At 38.4% G+C, this 25,772-nt stretch overlaps 1 protein-coding gene across 3 annotated transcripts in view; it reads left to right on the top strand.

Annotated features, from left to right (window-relative positions):
- CYTIP (cytohesin 1 interacting protein) overlaps positions 1 to 25,772 on the top strand; it is an 83,967-nt gene that overhangs the window by 39,187 nt on the left and 19,008 nt on the right. For 2 of the 3 annotated variants that reach the window (XM_023622942.2, XM_014732466.3), the window contains one exon: positions 25,572 to 25,621. In XM_023622942.2, coding sequence (XP_023478710.1) covers positions 25,572 to 25,621 — 50 coding nt within the window. Of the gene's footprint in view, positions 1 to 18,324; positions 18,737 to 25,571; positions 25,622 to 25,772 lie in introns of those variants that run through there. The other variant, XM_001491278.5, reaches the window with a different exon arrangement.

The following is a 25,772-nucleotide window of genomic DNA, read 5'->3' as shown; positions in this document are numbered from 1 at the left end:
AAGGATGTTTTTTATTCTAATATTTTTTGATTTTGTGATTCTAGATGAACTTCAGTGTGAATAGAAAGGTGATTTGAAGGGACAGTTGGACAGAAAGACATAAATTATAAAGTTCAAAAGAATCTAGGGGGCTGGCCTCCTGGTGTAGTGGTTAAGTTCATCCACTCCACTTTGGCAGCCTGGGATTCACAGGTTTGGATCCCAGGTGCAGACCTACACATTGCTCATCAAGCCATGCTGTGGTGGCATCATACATATGAAATAAAAGGAAGATTGGCACAAATGTTAACTCAGGGACAATCTTCCTCAAGCAAAAAGAGGAAGATTGGCAACAGATGTTAGCTCAGGGCCAATCCTCTTCACACACACACACAAAGAATTTGGGAGTCAAATTGGATCATCTTTCTCCCTCTTAGAAAGTCTTCACGTAACTTAGGAAGAGTCTTCAACCTTCTTCTCTTCCGGCTGCTTTTCCTTCTTCTTCTCCTTTTTTCCTTTATTTTTCACCTCTTTCCCCTTATGCTGCTCTTTCTTCTTCTTTCTTTCCATTTTATTCTTCCAGAGAAAAGAAGGCATAATTTTCCTAGGCAGCACACTTAGAACATTTCTGTAATGACTACCCCAAATTCCCATTCCTATGTAGACTGATATTGAACAAAAAGACTGTGGCGATGTCTATGTGTGTTTTTTAAACTTTACTGTTTGTATATTAAATTAACTTTGCATTTCCCTAGTTTTCCACCTGAGACAGCAGCAGCTCAGGAATGAGAATATTGATGTGAGATCCCTTCTGTATCCACATCATTTGTCCTTCTCAAGAAAAAAGGGCATGCTAATTCAGTGTGCACATTTAGTGCAATGAATTTTTATTACTTTAACGTATTACTTTATTTTTCAATGAAATTCCAGTTACCTTGACTGAGTCTGTATTTTATTCCTTTCCTACCCTGCCTCAAATAATCAAGCACTAAAAAGTGTCTTAGATTTATTCATTTCACAAGAACAGGCAAAAAGAAAATCAGTGTTTCATTTAGTGTTGTTTTATCTGGGACTTTTTCCAGGTGCCTAAAGAATGAAATCTTTTTTTTTTTTTTTTGCTTTCCTGTAATTATGTTTTAATATAGAGGGTTATTTTTTGTCAGAGTATATTTCTAGCAATTTAGTAAAGTGTTGTAAATCAGTCAGAGTCTTTAAAAAATTTGTCCTGCCAAGACTGTGAAATACATTCCTACATATTCATTTTTGAATTGATGGATGGATGACAGGCAGTAGGCAGCAGGATTGAGTACTGAACGATTCTTATGTCAAGCTCCAGAAATCTTAGCAATCTGATCTGTAGCACATGCAAAGGAGTAGGAAAAGAGCAAAAACAGAAATATGTATGAGAATTTGGTCTTAAGTCAGAAAATAGCAGCAAAGGATTATTTTTACTAGGAAGAATAGAAAATTAGTAAGGTTAGGAAGCCGGAACTTTTGATACCATGATGAAAAAATGAACTGATGATCTTATATTCTGTTGAAAAGTTACCTGATATCTTATGCCATGTCAAAATCTTAGAGATTAGTTGAAAGACCATAAAAATGATTGATAATTTAGAAGGCTGTGTTTATGAGGAAGGATTAAAAAAAGGCAAAGTGGGTTCTAATGATGAGCTTCCAGTAAAAGGTAGTGTGATTTGGCGGGAAGAATATTGGTCTGGGAAGTAGAAGGCCTGGACCTACTCTACAGCTACTCCCAATGATCCACGAGGCTCTAGGCAAGTCGCTTCACCTCTTTGTGTCAAATTGTCCATATCAGTAAAATGATTTTTAAGGTCATCTCAGTTCAAACTTCATAATGGCTTCTCATCTACCAGGGATATAGAAGGAGAAGAAATGTGCAGAGGGTACAGAGTTGGCCTTGGTAAGAAGAAAAATACAGCATTTTTAAAGCTAGGGATGAAGCATTCATAGAATTTGGGGAAATTTTCTTCAATTTATGATGTTGGCATTTGGGTTCAATGCTTATCTTCTTTTCCTTCCCTTTGTAAAGCCCATTGTGTCTTGCTTATTCTTAGCAGTGTTCAAATACCAGCTGGAAAAAAGAATGTAAATAGAAAAATTAATGCCAAGTACAATTTCTTCTGGGGAGTCTACTGGTTTCCTCTGAGCCTGCCCTACTTTTCTTCAAAACCTGGTTTGCATGCCAATTTTGTGTGTTTCTTTGCAAATTTCTTTAGAGTTTTGGCAAAAAAGTGGAAAAAAGGGAAAAGAAAAGAAAGACAATTACAGAACTGAATAAAACTAACAGACTACCAGTACTTAAAAGCAATGCAAAATGAAATTGCATTCCTCTCTGCACCTAAATCCTTCAGGAACCCATGGAATCAAATAAATAATTTGCTACTGCTTGCTTGGAGGATGACCAAGAGGGCCTCAGGGTTTGTTGAGAGAGGACTGGACGATCTTCAGTGATCTCCATGTGGTCCAAAGGTTCCATACACCATTCTTGCCCTTGGGAAAATCAGCAAAGTCACATTTTAAAAGTGGAGAAAAAAGAGGGGCCAGGCCAGTGGCATAGTGGTTAAGTTCATGCACTCGGCTTCAGTGCCTGGGGTTCGCGGGTTTGGATCCCAGGTGCGGGCCTACTCACGGCTCATCAAATCATGCTGTGGCAGCATCCCATATACAAAATAGAGGAAGATTGGCATGGATGTTAACTCAGGGACAATCTTCCTCAAGCAAAAAGAGGACGATTAGCAACAGATGTTACCTCAGGGCCAATCTTCCTCTCACACACACACATATACACACACACACACACACACACACACACACACAAAAGTAGGGGAAAAGAGAAGTTTACACTGTTCGAGTTCACTTGAAAATGACAAAGCTATTTTTACCACCTAGTGTATCTCGCAACACTCCTAGCATTCTGTACGAGTACATTGTCTTTCCTGGGGAGTTCACTCATTTAGGTGGTTTTGGTTTTCCATTTCCTTGGGAAAGTGAACCATGTTCCAAAAGCTAAACCATTAAGCAAAGGATGGCAAACAGCAAGCAAACAATCCAGTGCAGAGTGACAAATCTATAATGGTATGCACTTGTGAACGATTTACTAATTAAGGGAATTTTTACCCTTTGAAAAATTCAGAGGCATGGGTGTGATAAAGACATCAGTTAGCTGGAATTGACAAACAGATCAAAGTTAATTGTAGTGAACACCATTGCTCATGTTATCCCTGCATTTTAGAAAGAAAATTTCAGAAGCGTCTGTTTTTAATAATCTACTCTAAAAGCCAGCTAGTAAATTGACTCTCAAAGCCAGAGGTGGGAGTCTAGTCTGGTAAAAAGCACCTTGCAACCCCTGGTTCTTGGAATAAAAGCTTGGATCTGTTTTTCTGGAGTGAAGAGAGAAGGAAGCATTGCCTATCTGGTTGCGTATTGGTGTGTAATACGTACAGAAATTTTTGCCAGGTGTGTGAGTGAGACAAAATACGTGATACAAACACACTTTGCCCTTATAATGGCTATTATTTAGGGAGATGAGATACAGCAGCATGAGAAGGACTGGGGAATATGAACAATCTGCTTACCAGGAGTAAAGTGTCATCCTACACTCTGATTATGGAGTTGAACATCATATGATAAATAGAAGCAAGTGATCGATACAATCTGGCTTTTCCTTCATTCAGTTTCTTAGCTTGTGGCTGGAAGCCGGTGATGTATTTTCCTGTATTTGTTCCTCCCTCCACACATGCTCTGGGAAGCAGTTGTTATGCTTTCCTTTCACTGCTTAGCCATGATCAGTGTGCTTCTTTGAGGTCCTAGTGAGAATTTTAATCAGTCCTGGCCATAATTACTGCCTTTCTCCAGATGCATCTCTTATACAGACTTCATTTTTATTCTTCTCCCGTGTTATGAAGAAGGGTGGTGCTGAAATTCTCCATGTTGCAGAGCTTGTCGGCTGAAGTTATATCACCAGCAGGAAAGACAGAAAATGCTTCCTTTTCTCTTTCTGTAAAATGGCGTATTTTTCCTTCCTTCCTTCTTTCCTGTAAAATGATGGTGGCATCTTTTTCTGACAGTGTAACCTAAACGCAGGTCTTTTGGTGATTACATACACTCTAGTGTCCCCCTCCCCAACCCCAAGATTATTTAACATCTTATCATTTCCACTTTTCACTTGTTCTGCTTGCTCTAAACAATACAAATTGGTCAGGAACAATGGCTATTCCACCTTCTAGTGCATCCCTAAACATGCCCATGTTCCTCTATGACGCTTCTGTGTCCCACCAAATGAGCATGTGAAATAGCTTAAAATAAAATTCTTAATTTCAGTCTTTTTAATCTGCTCTGACTCCCTCCATGTCACCTCATAAACCTCCATGTGACATCTAATCAACCAGATTATCTTTTTCAGCAATCTTATTTATTCATTCGACATATATTCATCCACTTTTTACTAAACCAAGATCTTGTTTAAGTCTACTTGGGTCACAAATATATACAAAACAGGATTCCATGTCAAGGGCTGTGAGTGGGGCAGATAGTAAATTTCAGAGGAGCTCCATATTGGTAATAAGACATTCTGGCTGCTGTCATCAGGGAATGCTTCACGGAAGAGGTGACATTTGAGCTCAGCTCTTGAAAGTGGAGGGAATTTCAATGAATCGAAATGGGGAGGGGGTTTTAGGAGGAGAGAACAGTTTAAACAAAGAGGCAGGGGTATGATAGTGCTAGGTATGTTCTCAGGAGGAAGGCTGTTACAACTTGGAGCCTCTAAATCAATGTATTTAGATTAAAACTTAAGACTGGAAAATTAGGTAAGAATTAGATTGTGGGTGATTTTTAACACAAGGCTAAGAAGTGTAAACTTAATTCAGTCGGCATGGGTCGAACAGAATTGGAATGGTTAGGTTGGGGAGCTGTATACAGGGAGACCAGTTGCCCGCTATTGTGTTGTGTTGAGGATTGAAACTGAGGGCTGAGTTTGGAGGATGCAGGTGGTCAGGGAAAGGAGAAGACAGATGTCAGACATTCTAGGGACAGAAATGACAAAACGTGAGGTTCAGTCAAATGAAAAAGAGAAGCCTGAGATAAATGAGATGGGAGGCTGCGTTCTGCCTATGGGACTGGTTGGGTAAGTCCAGTTTAGTGCGTGTACATGTTGGGGCACAGAGCGGGCTAGGTTGGGAGAAAAGAATCCCAACAGCACTTCTTCAATTCTGATGCACATCTTCTTCACACTTCACACTTCTGAAATTAGGATTCTTCTTGCCATCTATGGGTAGATTTAACATGCAAGTTTTCCTTGAAAAGTAGTTAGTAAATCAGGGCTGAATATTGCAACTGATGGCACCTTATCATCATAGAAATAAAGCATAAAATGTGTATAGTTACTCTATCGGGTTTTCCTTTCAAACTATTCAGTTGTTTCATACTCATTATAGTTAAGCCAAGCAATCCGGTAAACATAAGCTACATTTAAATATTAAAAACACAGTAAATATTATTCATCAAATACCTACGTTGGCCAAAGTAAAGAATCCCTGGGAGAATAAATCAACTGGCAGAGCAATGGGTAGATTATGAATGTATTCATCAAATGCTTACTGAGCAGTCTTTTGAGAAAACCACTCTTTTAAGTGCTAGAGGGACACAAAGATGAATGAGAAAAGAACTCTGTCTCGGGGTGGGGTTGGGGGATGGGGGAGGTGAACTCACAACTTTTTAAGGACGAAAAAACAAGTACAAGTCATTTTAACCAGGCAAAATGTGATTCATAAGAGACCCTCCCCGAGCCATGCTTTGGATGCTCTGAGAAGGAGATGCTCGTATCTGCTTGGGGATAACAGGCAAGGCTTCCTGAAGGATGTGGCATTTAAGTTGGGCCTGGGAAAATGGGTAGGATTTCTAGAGGTAGAGGTGGAGTAGGTAAATCCAGGGGAACAATGTGTTGTGAACAAAGGTGAGCAGTTGGAAAGAACCATGTGTATTCAGGGAACACAGCAGTCTAAGGTAGCTGGAGAGCAAACTGTGAGTAATAACAATAAGGAGTGCAGGAAACATTTATTGAGCAATTACTATGTGCTGGGTACTGTTATGTTTTACTTGGTGATATGTAGTATAATTAGTCCCATTTTGTAGCTGAGGACAATGAAGCACAGATTAGTTAACTAACTCACCCAGGGGCCCAAGAGCTCAAGCAGACCCAGTTGGTCTTACTCCTTTCATAAGCAGTATTGACGTAAGGGTGCACACACAGGGATATACAGCTGTGAAAGGATGCTGCACACAGGTCAGGAAGGTGCTACAGACTATGTGAAGGAGCTGATGTGATGGTGTTCTCTGAATTTGGATCACTATGTCACCACTGTTATGGTGTGTATAATGGAATTGGACCATAATGGTCTTTAGAAATATGGTACTAGAGGAATGTAGGTTCTGTGTCAAATTCTGTCATCCATCAGGGAACTTTTAAAACCCTTAAATTTTTATAAGACTTTACATTCTCAAAGGCCTTTTCCATTTCCTATGTCATTTATTTTGATCCTTTTAATGATGTGGCATTTCTCCCTGCGTTGAGTATATGGAGAAACGTATCCCAAACTGGCACTGAGTTTTCCAGAGCCCTAAGGGTTGGTAGGTGGTAGAGCTAGGGAGAGAAACAAGATCTACTGGAGCCTAGATCATTGCTACTGTCTTTTACTCAGTCCTCTCTTCCTTTCACTGGTTTTATCTCAAAAATCCCCTCTTTATAATCAGAGGTGTAAATGGGCCTACATATAGTAATTGATGGGTTTGCTCAACACTGGAAATCACTACTCCTGAAAAGAAGATAGTATCCTTGACAGACAAGAGAAATGGCTCACTTCCCAGCTGACACTGGCAGAACCACGTGGTCAGGTGCTTGCCCAGGGAGGCGGTAGCTTCTGTACTTTTCCATTGCTGACGAGAGAGCAGTCTTAGCTGGCTGCCTCTGGAAACTGTCTGGACTTCAAGGCAATTTCCCCAGGCTTCTGTTTTGGGAACTGGGCCAGCTGTCCAACTATCTTAGGTTAAATCATTCATTTCACAACCTTCCCCCCAACCCCTCAGCTCATTAGTAAGATAGAATCTTCTCAGGGCTTGGCTCAAGAGAAAGTGTCACTGTTTTTGAATTCAGCACCATTCTTTGCCATGTATTTGTATATAAAATTTCAATACTTGTTATCTCAAAGACACTGTGTTCTGAATCAATATCCAGACCAAGGAGGTGTTGAATAATCACCTGTTCTTGAGATTGATAGCACATTCCACTTTTAATATTGTCATAATATCTCTAAGTGTAATGAGGAATGGATAGTGTATGAGTTTCCTAGGGCTGCTGTGAAAAATTACCACAAACTTAGCGGCTTAAAACAGGAGAATTTTTGTGTGTGTGTGTGAGGAAGATTTGCCCTGAGCTGACACCCCTGCCAATCTTCCTCCACTTTGTATGTCGGATGCCTCCACAGCATGGCTGATGAGTGGAGTAGGTCTGCCCCCAAGATCCAAACCCATGAACCCCGGCTGCTGAAGCAGAACGCACAGAATTTTCCACTGGGGCCTGGGGTTGGCCCCAAAACCAGAATATTTTTCTCTTACAGTTCTAGAGGCTAGAAGTATGAACCAAGGTGTCATCAGGGCCATGCTCCCTCTGAGACTCTGGGTGGAATCCTTCCTTGCATCTTCCTAGCTTCTGGCGGTGACCATTGATTCTTGGTGTTCCTTGGCTTGCATCTGCAAAGCTTACAATCCCCAATCTGCCTCTGTCGTCACATTGTATTCTTCTTGTGTGTCTGTCGTCAACATGGCATTGACATAGTTTCAGGAAATGCTTTGCCCCCCTTTGGTAAATCCGTAGTATTTGTTAGAGTCATTTTTTTGATTGCTATCATATGAAACATTTTTTTCTCTCTCTATCTTTCCTACTGGACTCTTATCTCCATGAGGACAGGGGTCATATCTGGCTCATCTTTATAACCCCAGAGTGATAGCACGATCTGGGGGAGGCAGTACTGCATGGTGGTTAACCTTGTCCTCCTTGGAAATGAATGATGTGGATTCTGATCCTGGATGTCCTAGATATTAGCTGGGTAATGTTAGGCAAGTATGTTAGCCTCAGTATCCTCATCTGGGAAAGAATAATAAATATAATACTATTCTCATGGTTCGATGAGATTAAACACTTTAGCACATTATTTAGCTGTTACTATGAATATATATATTCAGTAAATGCTTGTAGAATTGAGATCTCATGTCTTTTTCAAAAATTCTAAGTAGATAGGGACAGAGGTAAATTAGAAAATTCTGATATTCGAAGACGTTGCCTTATTCTTCTGTAGTTCCTTCTGTTGCGTGCACGCACGCACACACGTGTGCACATGCACACACACACACATACACACATAGACCCCTACCTTTCTAGATTCTGAAAAGAAAGATGGAGAAAGCAAGGAACATTCCATTAAGTTGCTTCCTGCTGGCCCTGCTCTGCTGATTCTCTTACTGTTGTCCAAGGCAAGTCCCCCACAGGTGGCAGGGCCAATCCAGGGAGCTCTGGGTGGTGAACAGATTGAAAGGATGTCTACTTAGGGAACTCTAAGGTGAAAGCTCTCCCCAGAGCTGTTGCATTTGGATGTGGCTTGTTTAACACCTATGTCCATTCACTTGGGAATAGTTGGGGGCCTCTCTAGTAGGTAATATTAGAGCTGACGTTTGGAGAGAGAGAGAACAAGACCAGTGAAGATTGGCAGGGGGCGGGGAGCAATGTTTCAGGCAGAGAAATGCGAAAGCCCTGAGGAGGAACTCCTTTCTGCTAAAGGGTGAGAAGGAAGGCCAGTGTGACCAGGATGTGTTATGATATGAGGTCACAGAGTCTACTAGAACATACACGACCTCGAGAGACAGGCTAAGGAGTTTGGATTTTATTCAAAGGCCAGGGGGAAATTATCTAGATCTTATGTTGGTGTTTTGTTGTACCAAGCGTTACACAAAATTCCAGTCCCAAACAGGTTTCTTACCTTCTAAGAAGTTACTTTCTAAAGCCCTGAAGCCCTTCCGCATTCTCTGTGGTGGCACTGCCCACGCCCCTTGGGCAAGTTAAGTAAAAGCTGAGCACTGAGGGTGACGCAGGGTGTTAGCTAAGGGAAGAGGAAGGAACATTGTCACTTGTTTACCCTTAGTTTTGATAAAAGATTTGGATTTTGAAATGGGACTCTGTGAGTGGTGGGGGAGGGGCGGGATAATAAATGACTAATGAGAACTGGATCGGGCAGTTGAGCACTGCCACCTGAGAAACAGCGGATTTCAATGGGACAAACCAATGCCCTTCACCTCCATGAAAATTAGTGGCCTGTGATTGAGTTACTCTCCTTTACTGTATTATTTTGTGGAGACTTCAGCAGTCCTTTTTGAGGACGAGTTTTACTTGGTTAGAAGAAAATGGTAAAGAAATATTAAAGAATTACCTAAAATGATGGGAAAAAAATCCCATTAAGCAAAATAAGATCTTAGCCTATAAGCAAACACCAAACATCCAGTGGAAAGACCAGTAATTCTCATCAGTAAGCATAAACAGAAGTACGACAACTTAGAAAATCGTAAGATATTATTATCAAGTAAGTGTGATTGGCTTTTTAAAATTTTCTGTGAATTATTGCTATTTTTAAACTTGACCAACTACTACATGAATGCATGTTGATATAAAACCATATACACAATAAATTTTGAAAGTCTTCCTTCACACCCCTCCCCACTTTCTCCCATAGCTCCTTCTCCAGAGGTAACCACTGTTGATAGAGTGGTATATATCTGTGTAGTCTTTTTTATCTATGTACTTCAGTGTACATATTTATGTGACCTTTCTTTAAGAAAAAAGTGTAAGTGGAATCATATTATGCACATTGTTCTTCTGTCTTTTCTCCTACTTTATTTCCTTTAAAGATCTTTATGCATATAAATGTTTATTTTACACTTTCTAATGGATGCAGAGTATTCCATTGAATTAAATTATCATAACAAATTTAGCCACTTCTCAGTTGATGCACATTTAAAAGTCCAATTTTTCACAATTATAAACACCACCACCGAGAAACATTCTTGTACTGTTTTCTGAACACGAAAGAATACTTCTATAGGGTAAATTCTTAAAAGTAGAATTCCTGATATGCATGTTTTAAATTTTAGTACTGTCAAATTACCCTACTAATAAAGATTTATTGGTTTATATTCCCACAAAATTGCTAAGGGCCCATTTACTTGTTAACTTCACTAATACTAGATATCACCAATTTTTATTTTTTGTTCATCTCGTGGGCAAAAAATAGTTTCTACCTTTTGCTTTCCTGATTCCTGAGAAGTTCGAGCAGCCTTTAATAAGTGCATTGATGAGCTGCGTTTCTTCTGTAAATTATCTGTTCACAGCCTTTGCTGCTTTAAAAATACTTTTCTGCAAAGTGTAATTTTAAGCGGTGTTTGTTTATTATGGCCTTTAATCAATTTTTGTATCAGAAATACTTTTTTGCTATCTGTCATTTAGCTATGTACATTATAGCTTTCATTGAACAGACATTTTTAATCTTCATGTTGCTAATGCTCTCTGGACTTTTATATATCATTAGGAAAACCATTCCCAACCTAGTCTTACTAAAATATTCTATATTTTTTGCTGTCGTTTTATATATTTAAAATTACTTTTGCATTTAATTCCTTAGGCCATCTGGAATTTATTATTATATTGTAATAAAAGACTATGACTTAATTTTTTCTTAATGGACGCCAACCCCATTTCTTGAAGGATTTATTCTTTTCCTGATGAATTACAATGGCTTGATATAATAAATTTCTAAATATGTATGGGTATGTTTTGGGACTCTATTCATTTGACAATATTCTGTTTGTCAATATTCTTTTTATTGACCTATGCTATTCGACAATGTAGTTCTAACTCATAAGATTTTTGATACCTAAGTGGGGTAATTTTCTCAATGCCCCTCCTCACCTCCATCCACAACCACTATTATTTTCAAATTCTTCTTGGTTAATCTTGGGCATTTTTCTCTTTCAGATGAGAGTGTAAGAATGTAGGTAAATTTTATAAACAAGCAAGCAAACAGACAAAACCTGTGAGAATTTTGATTTGCAGTACAGTGAATATTTTAGAAAATTTGGGGATAATAGACATTTTTACAAGAAGGACTCTTCTTATATGGGAACATGGTATTTCTTTGCCTTAGTCTGGACTTTATAATGTTCTTCATAAATCTTAAAAATGCTTGCTAGGTTCATTCCTGTTTTATGACTTTTCGGCTGTTTTGATAGTGTTTCTTTCCCCCATTATTACAAGTCCTTATCATTTATTGTGGCTATATGAGCCATTATTTCTATCTTGTCCTTTGAATTCTACACTTAGGAAAACTGTTTTACTAAGTCTAATCTTAGTGAATTGTCTTGGATATTCTAGTTATACAACCACATCACCAACAAACCTTGCAGTTTTGTCTCTTTCTTTACAAATTCTATACCTCCTATCTGTGACACAGAATACAACAGTAAAGAGTGGGGAGGGTATTGTCATCACTGCCTTCCTTCTCTCTGTAATGGAAACACATTTCAACATTAAGGATGATATTTGGTGGGTGTTTCTGGCAGATACCCTTTACCCCATTAAGAAAGTTTTCCTTCTATCCCCAGCCTATTTGGGACTCTTCAAAGCAAAGATGAATTTGGATAGCTACGGCATCTATAATAGCATTGAATTTCTTCTTTAATCCAGAAATTTAGTAATTTCTGTTAATATTTTATATCCTAATGTTGAACTATCCTTGTATTACTGGAATACATCTAACTTGGCTGAGAGGCATTATTTTTAATACACTAGTGGACTCAATTTGATATTTTAATTAGGACATTTGTGTCAGAATTAATAATTGAGATTGGCTTAATTTCCTCCCTCCCCTTTCGCTCCCCTTTTCTCCCTCCCTCCCTTCCTTCCTTCCTTTCTTTTCACCTCTACATCTAGTTAGGATCAGATTAGTTTTATAGAATACATCATCTTTTATGCTCTGGGACAATTAATATGGCTTATCTCTATTGAAAATTTGATATAGCACTGGTAAAATCACTTGAATATCATGATGTTTTAAAAGACAGGCCTTTGACTACTTTCTCAATTTCTTCTATAATTTTTGGCCTGTTCATGATTTCAATTTCATCTCTCTCACACACAAACACATACATACACATATATTACCTATTTATAAATGGTTTATTTTCCCCCCAAATGTTTAAGGACGTGCTCTTGACTCAAATGGATTTGAATGAACCCATTCCATTAAGTTACCCTTATATTCGAATGAAAGCAGCCCACTTTACTGAAGTTATTTTTATTAGGTGTGGCTGATATTATTCATTTATTTCATGGTTGTTAAGGCAGTAAAATACTACATATATATATAAAATATATAAGATTATATATATATAGATAGATCCGTATGTTTATACTTGGTTGGACATATTCCAAAATACTTTATTAATTAAGTGAATTTAAAAGAAAAATAGCTACTTTTTTTGATAAGGTAATAGTGTTCAAATAGAGAAAATACTCTGGTAATAAAGGACCAATCATATTTCTCTTAGAGACTTAATCTTTCTCAGAAAGTTATCTCCATATAGTAGGCTACTTGTCTTAGGATGTAAATCGACTTCAGTTCAGTTCAACCCTCTTCACCTTTGTCTTAATAGATTAATGAAGAAAAATTGTTTTAGAAGAGTTTTCAACAAATCCAGAGTTAGGGATCCTTTGACTACTGATTACACTGGCTACTTTGTGTTTGTGATTGAAGAGAGTTCATACTATTAGGGTTTTATCTCCTCAAAGGGAACCATGTCCATGGAGATTGGGGAACTTATTAGCAGGCCGACATTTTCTTATAGAGGGACTTAACAGGCTATTGTCTTTGCATAGCATGTGTTGATTCTTTTCTCTCTTCTATAAGCCTGTTATTTTCATTCAGCTTTTGTTTTTTAAACCAGGGAAACCACGTGGTATGAGGAGGAACACAGTATAAATCAATCAAAAAGCAGAACTACTGTGATTGAAGTCGGGGCTGGAAATCTCAGAACCTCTCATGCCTTCTTCTTTCTCCTCCTCTTCCCTTCTTCCCCAGATAACTCAAAGGATCTCCTTACATTCTGAGGAGGACAGTTTTAAAATTATTGTAGAGACTATCTCCTAAAGACTCAATCAACTCCTCCGCACTTACAGACTATTTTGAATAGATACACTGACAAAGGTCCTTTTAAAAACCTGTACACCTACTGATCATCTCCAAGTGGCCCACGTACATTTCACATTTAAAAGAAGGCTTGAGGGGGCCGCCCCGTGGCGAAGTAGTTAAGTTTCCGTGCTCAGCTGCGGCGGCCCAGGGTTTCACTGGTTCGGATCCTGGGTACGGACATGGCACCACTCATCAAACCATGCTGAGGCGGTGCCCCACATGCCACAACTAGAAGGACCCACAACTAAAAATATACAGCTATGTACCGGGGGTCTTTGGAGAGAAAAAACAGAAAGAAAGAAAGAAAGAAAAAGATTGGCAACAGTTGTTAGCTCAGGTGCTAATCAAGAAAACAAAAAAGGTAGCTTGAAATGATCTTACTGGGTGGATTCATGAAAAACTGATCTAGATAATCTATTTAAGACCCCAGGTAATCTTAGTGGCTTAATCTCTTGGATAACACTATATTCTACCCATAGCTTCATGATTTGATTGGATTAAACTTTAATAGATCAGAAAATTGTTTTCTTGTACTTGTATTAAAAACACATGTGGGGGCTGCCCAGTGATTGAGTGGTTAAAGTTCTGAGTGCTCTGCCTGTGTGGCCCAGGGTTCACGGGTTCGCATCCCCAGTGTGGACCTACTCTACTCATCAGCCATGCTGTGGAGGCATCCCATATACAGAGTAGAAGAAAATTGGCACAGATCTTAGCTCAGGGCAAATCTTCCTCATGAAAAAAACAAGAAGAAGAAGAACACAATGGATATGATCTATTGTTAACTATTATTCATATTAGGTTTAAAGTTTTGTGTGTGTGTGTGTGCTGCTTTAAATACGTATGTCACAACTCTAAGCTAATATTTAGTTTGTTTCCACAATAGGATTTCTATTATATGGGCTTCATGACCTCTGTTTCTGTTATTTCCCTTTCCTGAGCTGGGGATTTTTAAGAGCCAGTCCTGATTGTAGAGTTTTAGTTTATGCTTTTCTGAAGCAGGCTACTCTTCTGTGGGGAACGCTCTTAGAAACCCACTGCCCCACAGAGTGTTTGGGAAAAATGGAGACACCCATCTAGCCAACCCAATCACTCAAAGAAGGTAAGAAATAAGACAAAACAGTTGTCACATTTAGTAGGCTCTCGTATATGAAAGTAAAATTAAATTTATCTCATATAAATTCAAAATATTCCAATATTGTCTATGTGACTTTAATCCATTTCCTCCGCTAGTCCAGTTGCCAAATAAAGTCTTCCTGTGTAAATAAAGGCAAAAAGCCAAAATAAAACAAATAAGCAAACCAAAAAAAACAAAACCCTATGATATTCCAGGAAGCCAAAGAAAGGTTTCTTGTACAAATAAAGGCAAACAGCCAGAATAAAACAAACAAAAAAACTTACCAACTATCTTAAAATCAGAAGAACACAGAGGAATTCTTATTTTTTGAGCAACCACCTACCCTCCTCCCACGTCTACCCCAACGAACAGATGAGTTGGGCTAATGGTAATCCAGAAATTTCAGGCATTGGCTCCAAGAAGACTCTGCAAGCATACCTTGGGGCACAGCAGGAGGGATTTTCACATCTATCCCAGCCTTTAGTCTACTCAAGGGTGTATAAGGGCATCCTTTCTGCATGTGTGAGCGTTTGGTAATGGATAGGGCAGTTCATACGGAATTAAGGTCATTTCCTTTGAAATTTATCCTTTTGAATTTTTATTACTTAAAATAAAACTCAATAGTAATAGTTTACTTTGTACCAAGTGCTATGCACGGACTATTTTATCTATTCCTCCCTACAAATTATTATTTTATATCTGCGAAACCTGAGGTTTAGAGAGTGTACCAGTCATCTTGGACTAGTACCATAAACTATAATAACAAATAACACAGAATGAGTGGCTTAAACAGTAGAAATTTATTTTCTTGTAGTTGCGAAGGTTGGGAAGCCCAAGATCAAGGTGCTGCTAGCCAATTTGGTTCCTGATGAGAACTCTCTTCCTGGCTTGCAGACTGCCACCTTTCTTGCTGTGTCCTCACATGGCAGAGAAAGAGAGGGAGAGAGAGAGAGAGCGCACTAGCTCTCTGGGGTCTCATCTTACATGGACATTAATCCTATTGGATCATGACCCCATCCTTACAGCTTTATTTAACCTTACTTACCTTCTTATAGGCCCTATCTCCAATATAGTCGCATTGGGGGGTTTAAGGCTTCAACCTAGGAGTTTTGAGGGACACAATTCAGTTCATAGCAGAGAAGTTAAATGACTTTCACAAGGTCACAAGGCTGTTGAAGCAGCAGAGCCAGGATTTGAATCCAAGTTCAAACCCCCATTGTCAACTGTCTCACAGGTGTCTGAGAGTCTCATGGATGATTATAAAGTTGGCCAAGTTTGTCTTCTAGGTCCTCCCACCTTTCTTTCTATGTTCCATATGCTAGGCATACCCCTCTCACCTGCTTCCATCAAATCTTCCCCATGTTCCAACTCGTCTAGGGTTCATCTAATTTATATTAAAGATTAATGCATTCCAAGAGATTTGCATATTTATAAACAAAATTCCCCAAATAAGAAGAATGTCCACCACCCCCAATAACTGCATATTAGCTTTTGAAATACATGGCAGGCATATTTTTAAAGAGATTCTGTCCATGTCCATCAGATCACTCCTTACAGAAGATTTTAGTACTACAAAAATTTTCTGCCAGTTTAGGTTTTGTTCTTTGATGCTTTACAACAATATTAATTCTTTTTCTTCAATATCTACTGCTCTATCATTTTCTTTTTACAAACAAACATTTACTGAACACTTTCTATACATGGGATATGAGAGGAAATTTAAAAATAAGAGATCACTCTTGCACTCAAGGTAATTAGAGGAAATTAGACAGTGTGAAAACAGACTTGTGTACAATTAGCTGTAGTCTAAGTATACTGTGTCAAGTCGCAAAAGAAAGATCAGAAGAAATGAAATTTTTAATGAAATTTCAGAAAATCAAGTTATATATGAACTCTTTTTATTAAAGGAGATAGAATTCTTTTTATTTTGTTGTACTTTAATTTTATTTTATTGATGATGAGGCACTCCTGAAATCTTGTGAGCAGGTAGATAGCTTGATTTGATTCATTTTCAGAATCACCTTTTTAAAATAAAGGGGAGGATAAAGGGAAAGAGAGTTCAGGCTACTATTATTGTCTTAAGGAAAATTCTATAGAAAAGAAAAGTTGTAAACAGGAGAACACCTTTGTGAGTCAAGGGTTTGGGGCTTGAGGTCACATTTATATGAAAACGTTAGTGTTTCCCAACATTTTATCACAAAGCATACTGTTGATCACGGATGCTATTCAAAATATTTAATAAGTGATATGACACAGGTCCTGACAATCAGACCAGGGAACTGACCAATCAAAATAGACCAAGTCATAAATATGTAATTAACAAGTGTGACCCTACTGGTATGTACTGGCTGAATGTCAGATCTCCCTTTGATTCTGATTTTACAGACTTGGATCTCATGATTTGCAAGATTCTACTTGTTAAACACATTTCATAAGTTAAGTAGAAAATAATTTATTTTCCAATTTAATAATAGACCTATAATTTATGTCAGCTTAAGATCAGTATAACACACTAAATTGATACAATTTTAGCATCCATCTACAAAACTTGCTTGTTAGTTGGCCTGTGTGGCCTTATATCAAGCAAATATATAATTTCCATTAGGTTTTTTGAAATACTAAAATATTTATCTAACTTTATAAAATTCCTGGAGGACAGGTGGACTGCTGTTCTCAGTTAATTGTGTTGGTCTAAGTCATGCACCTCATAGCCTGCAGCTGTTTTTAAAATCACACTCTCTCTCTGTACACACACACACACACACACGTATTACATAAATGTCTTTATAATTGACATATTCTTTAGTTGACAAAGTCTCTATCGATTTCTTTTGATTTACCCATTTATATTATATTATTTTACCCATCTGGCCCCTGAAGGCATATGTATTTGTAATCCCAGTTTAGATCTTTATATGTTTTTGGAGACATGGTTTTGTTCGTGTCATAATCCAATTCCATTAATAATGAGTCATGCTGTGCTAGGGTTTTAAAAATTTCTGAGTTGGCTTTATCTCTTGAAGCACTGTTAACTCAGAAGATTTTGCGATTTAAATTTGGTAGGCTCTGCTTGAGCTGAATTCACCTTGACTTCCATCTTAGTTCAAAGTCTTTCTAACTCTTTTAAATTCTACTATTGACCAAACTGATTTTGAAAATCACAGTTGCCTTTTTATCATATGTAAAACTTCTCGTTTTGATTTTTGTTTTGATTGTTTCTTCTACTTGTGTCCCCTGCTCCTCCTCTGAAACCCATTCTCTCAACTCTACATGTCCCCAACCCCCGTCAAAAAAGCATCTGTCATCTTGGGTACTCATGCTGTCTCCCTTTGCCCATATGTGCATGCTGGGACCAATTGGTAACATTCTCGTGACACCTTGCTTTGCTTTTACCTTCCTGCCCTCTCTAATCCTCCCCCAGGACCACTTGCTGATGCTGCAGCAAAGTCCAGTCTAAGATATGGCCAACTTTGTGCTCGAATTGTGCTGGTCTGCCCCTCCCCTTGTTTCTTTAAAGATGATGGATAATTTCAGTCAAGACAAAGTAGTAGAAGGGCAACCAGAAAATGCTGAATGGTTACAGCCCAAGTAGCAGGTATAATGTCTTTTTGATGAACATTAATGAGCTAGGGTGTACTTGGGGGAAAGTACATTACAAGGACTTCGTGAGAGAATGTTATGACTGGACCCTGTAATTCTTGCTTATATTCACAAGAACTGAGTGTTCGCACATCTTGACTTTTACATAGCACTGCCCACATTAAGTAGGGGAGTGGATGGGAAACAAATGGCAGAAGTTGGGGAAGCTTTTTTCCTCCCTTAAAAAAAAAAAGGCAGATGGTGTTTTGAACACAATTTGCCACAGAACATGAAAGCATACGAGTTCTGGCTGTTTGAAGGAGAGAGAAAAAAAAAAAGTTGATTACTTTTAATGGTAAAAACTAGCTTTAGGTTCTCCCAAGGGGTTTAAAGAAAAAAGCATTGGGAAATGGGAGTGAACTGCAAGATAGCGTTTGTGTAACAAGGACTTCAAACCACAGAAGTCACATGGGCTCTTTCTGCTTTGCTACTTTTGATTACTTGTCAGATGGTTATACTTTTAGTTTCCCCCATCCTGCAAAGCCACTCAACCATGTGCCAGCTGCAGTAATCTTTATTCACAATGTCTTTACAAAGACTCATACAACACAGCAGCAATGGCAACTTGGTGGACTACTGTGCTGGTCCAGCGTATAGCTCTTACCCCACACTCACAGGCCGCCTCCAGATGGATGATAATAGAAGAATTCAAATGCTGGCAGACACTGTGGCTACTTTGCCCCGGGGAAGAAAGCAGGTATGATTACTATTTTGTACCTTTTAGAGTATTCATGTTCTCTTGCAGCAGAGTGATACGTTTGTGTGACTTCATACTAATAGTGTTATTTGAGAGGCTTTGGAATTAGTGACTAAGTGTATTGGTGAGGAAGGAGGCAAGGAGCCCAGAGAAGCTGTTGGACCAGTCCAAAGATTGAAGACCCAAATAAAACTTTCTTTTTTTAAGACAAAATTTAAAAGATTGTTTTTCTCATTTAAAGAGGTGTTCAGGTAAAATGACAACCATCAAACGCATCATACTTGAAGATAGTGTATATAGACATGACCAGTTTGAGAATTGTTGATCTTTTTCCCTGTATGTCTCGCATTGATTCTTTCCCTCCCAGCCTCACTCCCTGTCCTTGATAGTCATTTCTTCAGCTTTGGGGCATGGGCACACACCTTATGCTATTGGAATCAAGACTTTTGTTAGATGAGTGAGTGCCAGATTGAACAGCTGCTTGGCCACTTAATAGCTGTGAGATCTTGAGCAAGTCACTTGCCTCTCTGAGATTCAGTTTTCAGTTTTCTAAAATGAAGATAATAATAGAACCACTCTGTGGGGCTCTTTTGTTGCTTAAGTGAGGAAATGTGCAATGCTTCCTGCAGACATTGACGTGTAGTATGTGCTCAACACTTATGCTATTACTTTTTTATTTTTACTGTAAAGTATTTCCCTAGAGAGGAAAACCCATTTGGAAAAATCCATATACAACTGAATTTATTGTGAATTTTTTCATTCTTTAATTTTTTTAAAAAAATTAAATCATTACACTTCTTCAGATTTTGGTTATAACTCGCTATAATGCCCCAAGTACATATCTGAATTTAGATATAATACTTTACAGAAAATACTTGGAATTGTTTTAAAGCATGAATTTTTGCCTTTAAACCTTGCGTGTACATCACATGCTCCTCTTAAGCCTAATAATTTCAGGATTAGAGAGCGATAGCATAGCGGGAGAGTCATGATCTTTTTTCTGTGATGTACATAGCCGATTCCTTGGTATTTTTCACAATGAAGATAAGGGCATAATTTGCCATGGTTTGGATTATTGTTCTTTTTCGATCCAAAAGTGCTATTGTGACATTAAGTATAATATAATGATGAACATTTCTGTCAAGTTACTCCCTATCTGAAAATAAAGCAACTCTGAGAAGTACCAAAGTCTTTATTCAGTTTTCAGACATAGAGCAGTGTAGGAGGAGAAGATCAGATGAACCTGTTTCTTGCCCTTATAGGGTTTACAATTAAGGAGGCAGAACGAATAGGTGTTATACAATGTAAAACAACATAAATACTCTAATTCAAGTACATGCCTTTGAATACAACCTTGGCAGATAGATATTGCAGATATTGAAGGGTATTCCCAGATAGGGGAATAATTAATGCTGCGGCACAGATCTTGGGGCCTTTAGGACATGTTTAGGTAACAGCACATTATCATGTCAGGAGGACTTGTAAGTGTCTGTGTGGGGGGTGAGGGGAGACCTCAGGGCTGGGCTGCTTTACAAAACACTTGGACACTTCCCCTGAGAGAGCTGTAATCTGACCAACACAGGGAACCACTGAGCGTGTTTGAGCAGTAGTGGGTTTCAGGAACCTCACTCTAGAAACATGCTGTCGGTAAGTCAGCAGAGACTAGTGATGGGGGAGCAACTTTTGCAGTAGTTGGAGAAAGAGGAAAGAAGAGAATGGAGAGGAGACCCAAAGACTTGAATCTGAAAGGCAAGAAAGATGGAGGAGTCCACGTCAGGTTTTAAGCCTGAGTGAAGACAGCGTGAACTGAAAAATGCAATCAGTAGAAGGTTACCGGAGGAAGATAATGAGAGGGATATTGGCGTATGAAATGCACGAGTATGTATGTGTATGCAGATAATATATATACATACACATATACACATACACAGTCCCACACCAATTAATTTATTTGCATGTTCTCATCTTTTCTAGGTCTTAACTTCTCCCTTTTTTAATATTCTTTCCCATGGTAGACTCCTTTTCAAACTGTTTCTTACTGTTGTGAGAATTACTTTAAGGAAAAACCCCCAGCAAAACAAAGCCTCTTGTACACGAGACATTTGATTCTGTACGGTTATCATCAATGAGACCTGATGCAAGTTTATCCAAACATTTCAGAATTTTCCAAATGAGTGTTCATTTCCTTTAACCGGTTTTTAGAGAATAATCACTCATTTGGCACTGACTGAATTGCAGGCAACGAGATCCCTGTGAGGCAGTCATGCGAGCAGGTGTTTCTCTGCCCACTGTTATTTTCAACCTTTCGGGGCTGACGTCAACAGTTGAAACTTCTTGTTATTGTTGGCTTTGGTTTCTGCAAAGCTGTATCTGGGTAGCCTGTAGTTTCAGATTAATCTTCAGAATCATTTGAGTGTTTACACTCAGAATTGTTTAAAAATAGATTTCTGTGTGTGCATGTTATCTTAATACCTATATTTGTACGAGGTGACAGACACCCCAGTACGGCTCCTACTTCTGAACATAGTTCTAGAGAAAAACTCCCTAGAAGGGAAAACACTGTAGGAAGGAGACAGCAGGAAATAAGGATAGTCTTTATAAATGTTGTAATGTCAAAGGAGTGGTGATTGTGCCTTACTGTCCACTCTACCAAGGGTAGTAGGTGGCTTTTGGGAAATAATTTTCACTAAATGCTGTAGGGAGAACCAGGCACCTGACAGACAAGAAGATTAAATGTGCATTAGTGGTACCACAAACTGACTTTCTTTGCCTGATTTTCTTTTGGTTATCAAATTATTACTAAATAGGCAAGTTCTGGAAGGGTGATCTCACATCAAAGTTCAGGTATGGAACATTGTGCTAAACTCTGTGATGCATGCACTTCTCAGATGGATTCTGCCCTTCATGAACCTTTCCATTATTTCTGGCTGCACAGTATCTCTTACCGAAACTCCCAGGTGTTCCTAACCGCAACAAGGTATTCTGATCATTTAATGAATAGTTTTTGGTAGAAAACTGTGTTAATTTCACTAGAAAAGAATTTGAAAAGTATTCTCTAATCCTATTGCTGCATGCTTAGAGTCAATATTCAACATTTTTTCTTGAAAAAGAGGTTGAGCTCACAGTGAGCCTTTCCTGGGGAGCTGCAACATTCTCTTTGGGTTCCTTCAGGGTACTTACAAGTTAGGAAATTGAGTTCAGATCCATTATTTTGCTGGATCTTAGAATAGTCTGTGGAGCCCTGTGTCCTAAGGTTCCTGACTTAAAAGAGAAAAGAAAACAGTGGTGTTCAGGGAAGAACCGCAGAGAGTGAAGTAGGGGACTGGAAAAGGAGGAGAGCACAAAATTTGGGGACTTTTGAAGCAAACAACAAAAACAAAACACCTCCTCTGTGCATAAGCACCCTTCCCTCCCCACCCCTCAACACTTTCAGGAAATGAGAGCACAGCCTGGGGACCAGGAAGTAACTGTCTGTTACTTAGCCACAGAAGTGGCTACAGGATTGAACTTTGACCTCCTCTGAGGCGGGCTGGCTATCTGGCTGAGCTGCAGATTATCCTATCTTTAGCAGACTGACAGCTGAAGTATTTGGTCTTGGTTTTCCACTAAAGAGGGACGTTGTGAATCATTGCATAGCAGCAAATATTACGTTTTGAATATTAATGCCTGATCTTTTGTGTCATCTGACTAACAACAAACGAAGAGGGATCCTAAGCCAAACCCCAGGTAGCTTTATATTAGTGGCCAGCAAGGGGTTAAGGAGCTTTGTCTACTCTGCAGTCTTAATTAAATGTGTAGTTTGCAGGCGTGCCAAATCGCTAAACCTAGATTTCTCATATTAGATAATGTGTAATAAAAGACAGCTGTTGCCAGCATATGCTGTTCACTCCACATCAGTTCCTCATTCATGAGTTTTGGTATCATAGCTACAACCCTGAGGAAAGGCTCTGGCTGGGACAGAAGTCTGGGGAGCAGGGACTTCCCTGGTTAGATCCTAGAATAGGGCTGCTCACTCGAGGGAAAGGGCTGCAGGGAAAACTTCTTTCAAAGTGGAAGACCTTGATAAGACATTAGACATATTTCATTTCACACCTGCAGATAGTTTAGTGTGCAAGCGAGGTTGAACCCTGAGAACATTCCTTTCCACATGCCTGAGTCTGACAGCCCGGATCAAAAACAAGGAGCCTTTGTGTCAAGATGTGGCACGTGTCAGAGAATTTGATGGTGCCTAATTTATTTAAATGGTTTTTTATTTAAATGTTAGGTGCCTGAGACAGGCTCATTGCTGATCCAGAGTGGAAACTAATTTATAATTTGACTTAGTGTGATTTTTTGTGTGTGTCACTGATAACCCAAATCAGTCAGTCCGCAGGAACTGAGTATCTGCTCTGCATCTCACACTGTATAAGACAAATATTAGCTAGATAGAAAGGTTAGCATGAGGTGGGGTGGGGAAGTGTCTTCCTCTGTAGAGGTCATGGATTTGTTTCGTAGCCATAAAAGATTTTAGATTTGAATCTATCTAGAATGATTTTTGATTCAGAAGGCAGGTAGAGGGTTGACCAGATGAAATCTTGAGGTTCCCATTAATGCTATGATTATTTGCCTAACAAAAGGACATTTAAAATTGCCGAGGAAAGGCTCAAAATTTTAATAATTCATTAATTCTTGCCAACATTCATTCATTTAGCAACACACTAATTTACTTTCTTTTCTACTAGTCCTTTTTCTATCGTTCTTGCTGTTTTTGGATTGAGGTGTTTTTTTTAATCTTGTTTCTTTCCTTTCATTTTTAATTTTGCTACATATTTTGGAGTTTTAAATTTTATTTTATATTTTTTGATGATTACCCTTGAGTTTTTCCTATGAATATTTAATATAATGAAGGGCAAAGCTGAAGATCGTAACACATTCCTCCTGAACATGAGTATTTTACTTGGGATTCCCACCAGCACTTACTCGCTTGTATTGGTGTCTGGTAGTTTACTTCTGTTTGTCTATTTAGCTGATTTTAAGTTTTCACTCTATTCCAGGCCCTGTGCTAGGCATTGAGGTAGAAAGTAAAACAAATACATTCCTCAAGAGGCCCAAAGCATACGGATAATTATGTATAGAAGAGAGGTATTTGATTCAGTATGCCCTTCATATAAATATACATATATACCTCCGTATGTGAATAATCTGATGAATATTGATACGAGAGTAATATTTTAAAATATAAACCCAAGATACAGATAACATAATTAGATATGACCTACCTAAGTGCCTTACAATCTGAAATAAGGATAAAAGCCAAGCAGATGCAAAGAATGAAAATAAGATTAAGAAAATGTGAGTACAATATAAGGGAGAGATTGAGAAGGTTTGGGAATGTCAACTTTATTGCTCTCTTCCACAAGAAGGCAGCCTACTACACAGTTGTTAATGGTACACATCAGAACAAATTCAGACTGAAACAAACCATACAAATTGTTGTAGGCATTCCACAGTTAGTCCTTATAAGTTGAAAACAGATACTTTTTAGCAAATCTAGAGAATCTTTTGGGGTCTGAGCCTTCCTATTGCAGTCTTCAGGTTGATTTAAGTGATTTGTGGTCCAGAATTGGAATTCTGGACCACTCAAATTGGTGGGAAGAGATCAGCCCTCCATTACGTTAACTTTACTGACCAATGGCTTAATTCTGAACACTGAGCCATTCCAGAAAATTTGTGAGAATGTTGACATTTGGTACCTGATAATTTGAATTCCTTACAGTGATGTAGGCTTCTCTCCTAACAAATGTCCTGATGAGCATTTCATTTGTGCATTAATTTCTTCTATGTACTTTTACCTTTTGATTTTCACCCTCTGCTCATTTTATTTTTATTTGTTTGGACTATGCATTGATCTCCTGACATCTTATGTATTCATTGATGTATGACAACTATATCAGGTTAACAGATAAACACCATGTGTGAGCTAGTAGTAGCATGAGCTTGTTTTGGGCCCTTGGACTAACACTTGAGAAAGGGCTAATTAACGTTTGTTGATTCCTAAACAAACAGACGAAACAAAAAACACACAAAAACTCTCTGCAGTCACCTAAAAAACAAGATGCCACCTTTTGTTAACTTTTCCTCTGTTTACAATGATAGAATGGATCCTGGAAGCTTATGTTTATATAATCTTTTTCCAAAAGATGCAGAGGAATGAAGGTGTTATTATTTATCCCATTCTGACATTCCTTTCCTGTCTTGGCTGGAAATCTCACCGCCCTCTTCCAAAACAATTCAAAAATAAGTTACAAACAGAATTGAAGTTTTGTGTCCCAGGTTTCACTTGATTTGTGTTTCTGTATATGAGTTGGTTGTTTAGAGATTATTTTATCCCACTAAAAACAGTAACATATTGAACTATTACAGTAAACACAGTCATTTCATCAGCATCTCCAAAAACTATCAAGTATTTGGGTTTTATATGCCAGTCTATGGGTGTTATTTTTCTTCGGATTTCAGTGTGATTATAAATTACTGTGGTTAATCTTTCAGAGGCTATTTTAAATACAGATTAGATATGAAGTTCTTTCTGGAAGCTTTGGAGTTTTGCCACATTAACTCCCTTGCCACAGTGTATTATTATCAGAGCCTCTTTTAATCTTTTAAACAGAATGCCTGAATGTTCCCTTTCCCAGCAATCCTTTGCTATCACCAGAGAATGGAAATTACTGCTTTTACGTAACAATTTCCCAGGAGCTGGGCCAAAGAAGGTGATAAAGAACAAAGTCCTTTGTGATTTAGAACATGTTACAGATGTGTCTTAAGGACCTTTCAATAACTGTGCGCTTGTATTTTTCAGCTTGCTTTGACGAGATCAAGTTCTTTAGGTGAATTTTCCTGGTCTCAAAGGTAAAGAGATTCTTTTATTTTTTGGTCTCTCACCAAGATATTTAGGAACACAGCTCTCCAGGCTGTTGATAAGGCATACACACACACACACACACACACACACACACACATACACACACACAGAGTCATACATACTACAATTTACATAAAT

The sequence above is a fragment of the Equus caballus genome, chromosome 18, assembly GCF_041296265.1.
Source record: "Equus caballus isolate H_3958 breed thoroughbred chromosome 18, TB-T2T, whole genome shotgun sequence".
Classification (NCBI taxonomy): domain Eukaryota; kingdom Metazoa; phylum Chordata; class Mammalia; order Perissodactyla; family Equidae; genus Equus; species Equus caballus.
This window is presented reverse-complemented; position numbering and strand designations above follow the sequence as displayed.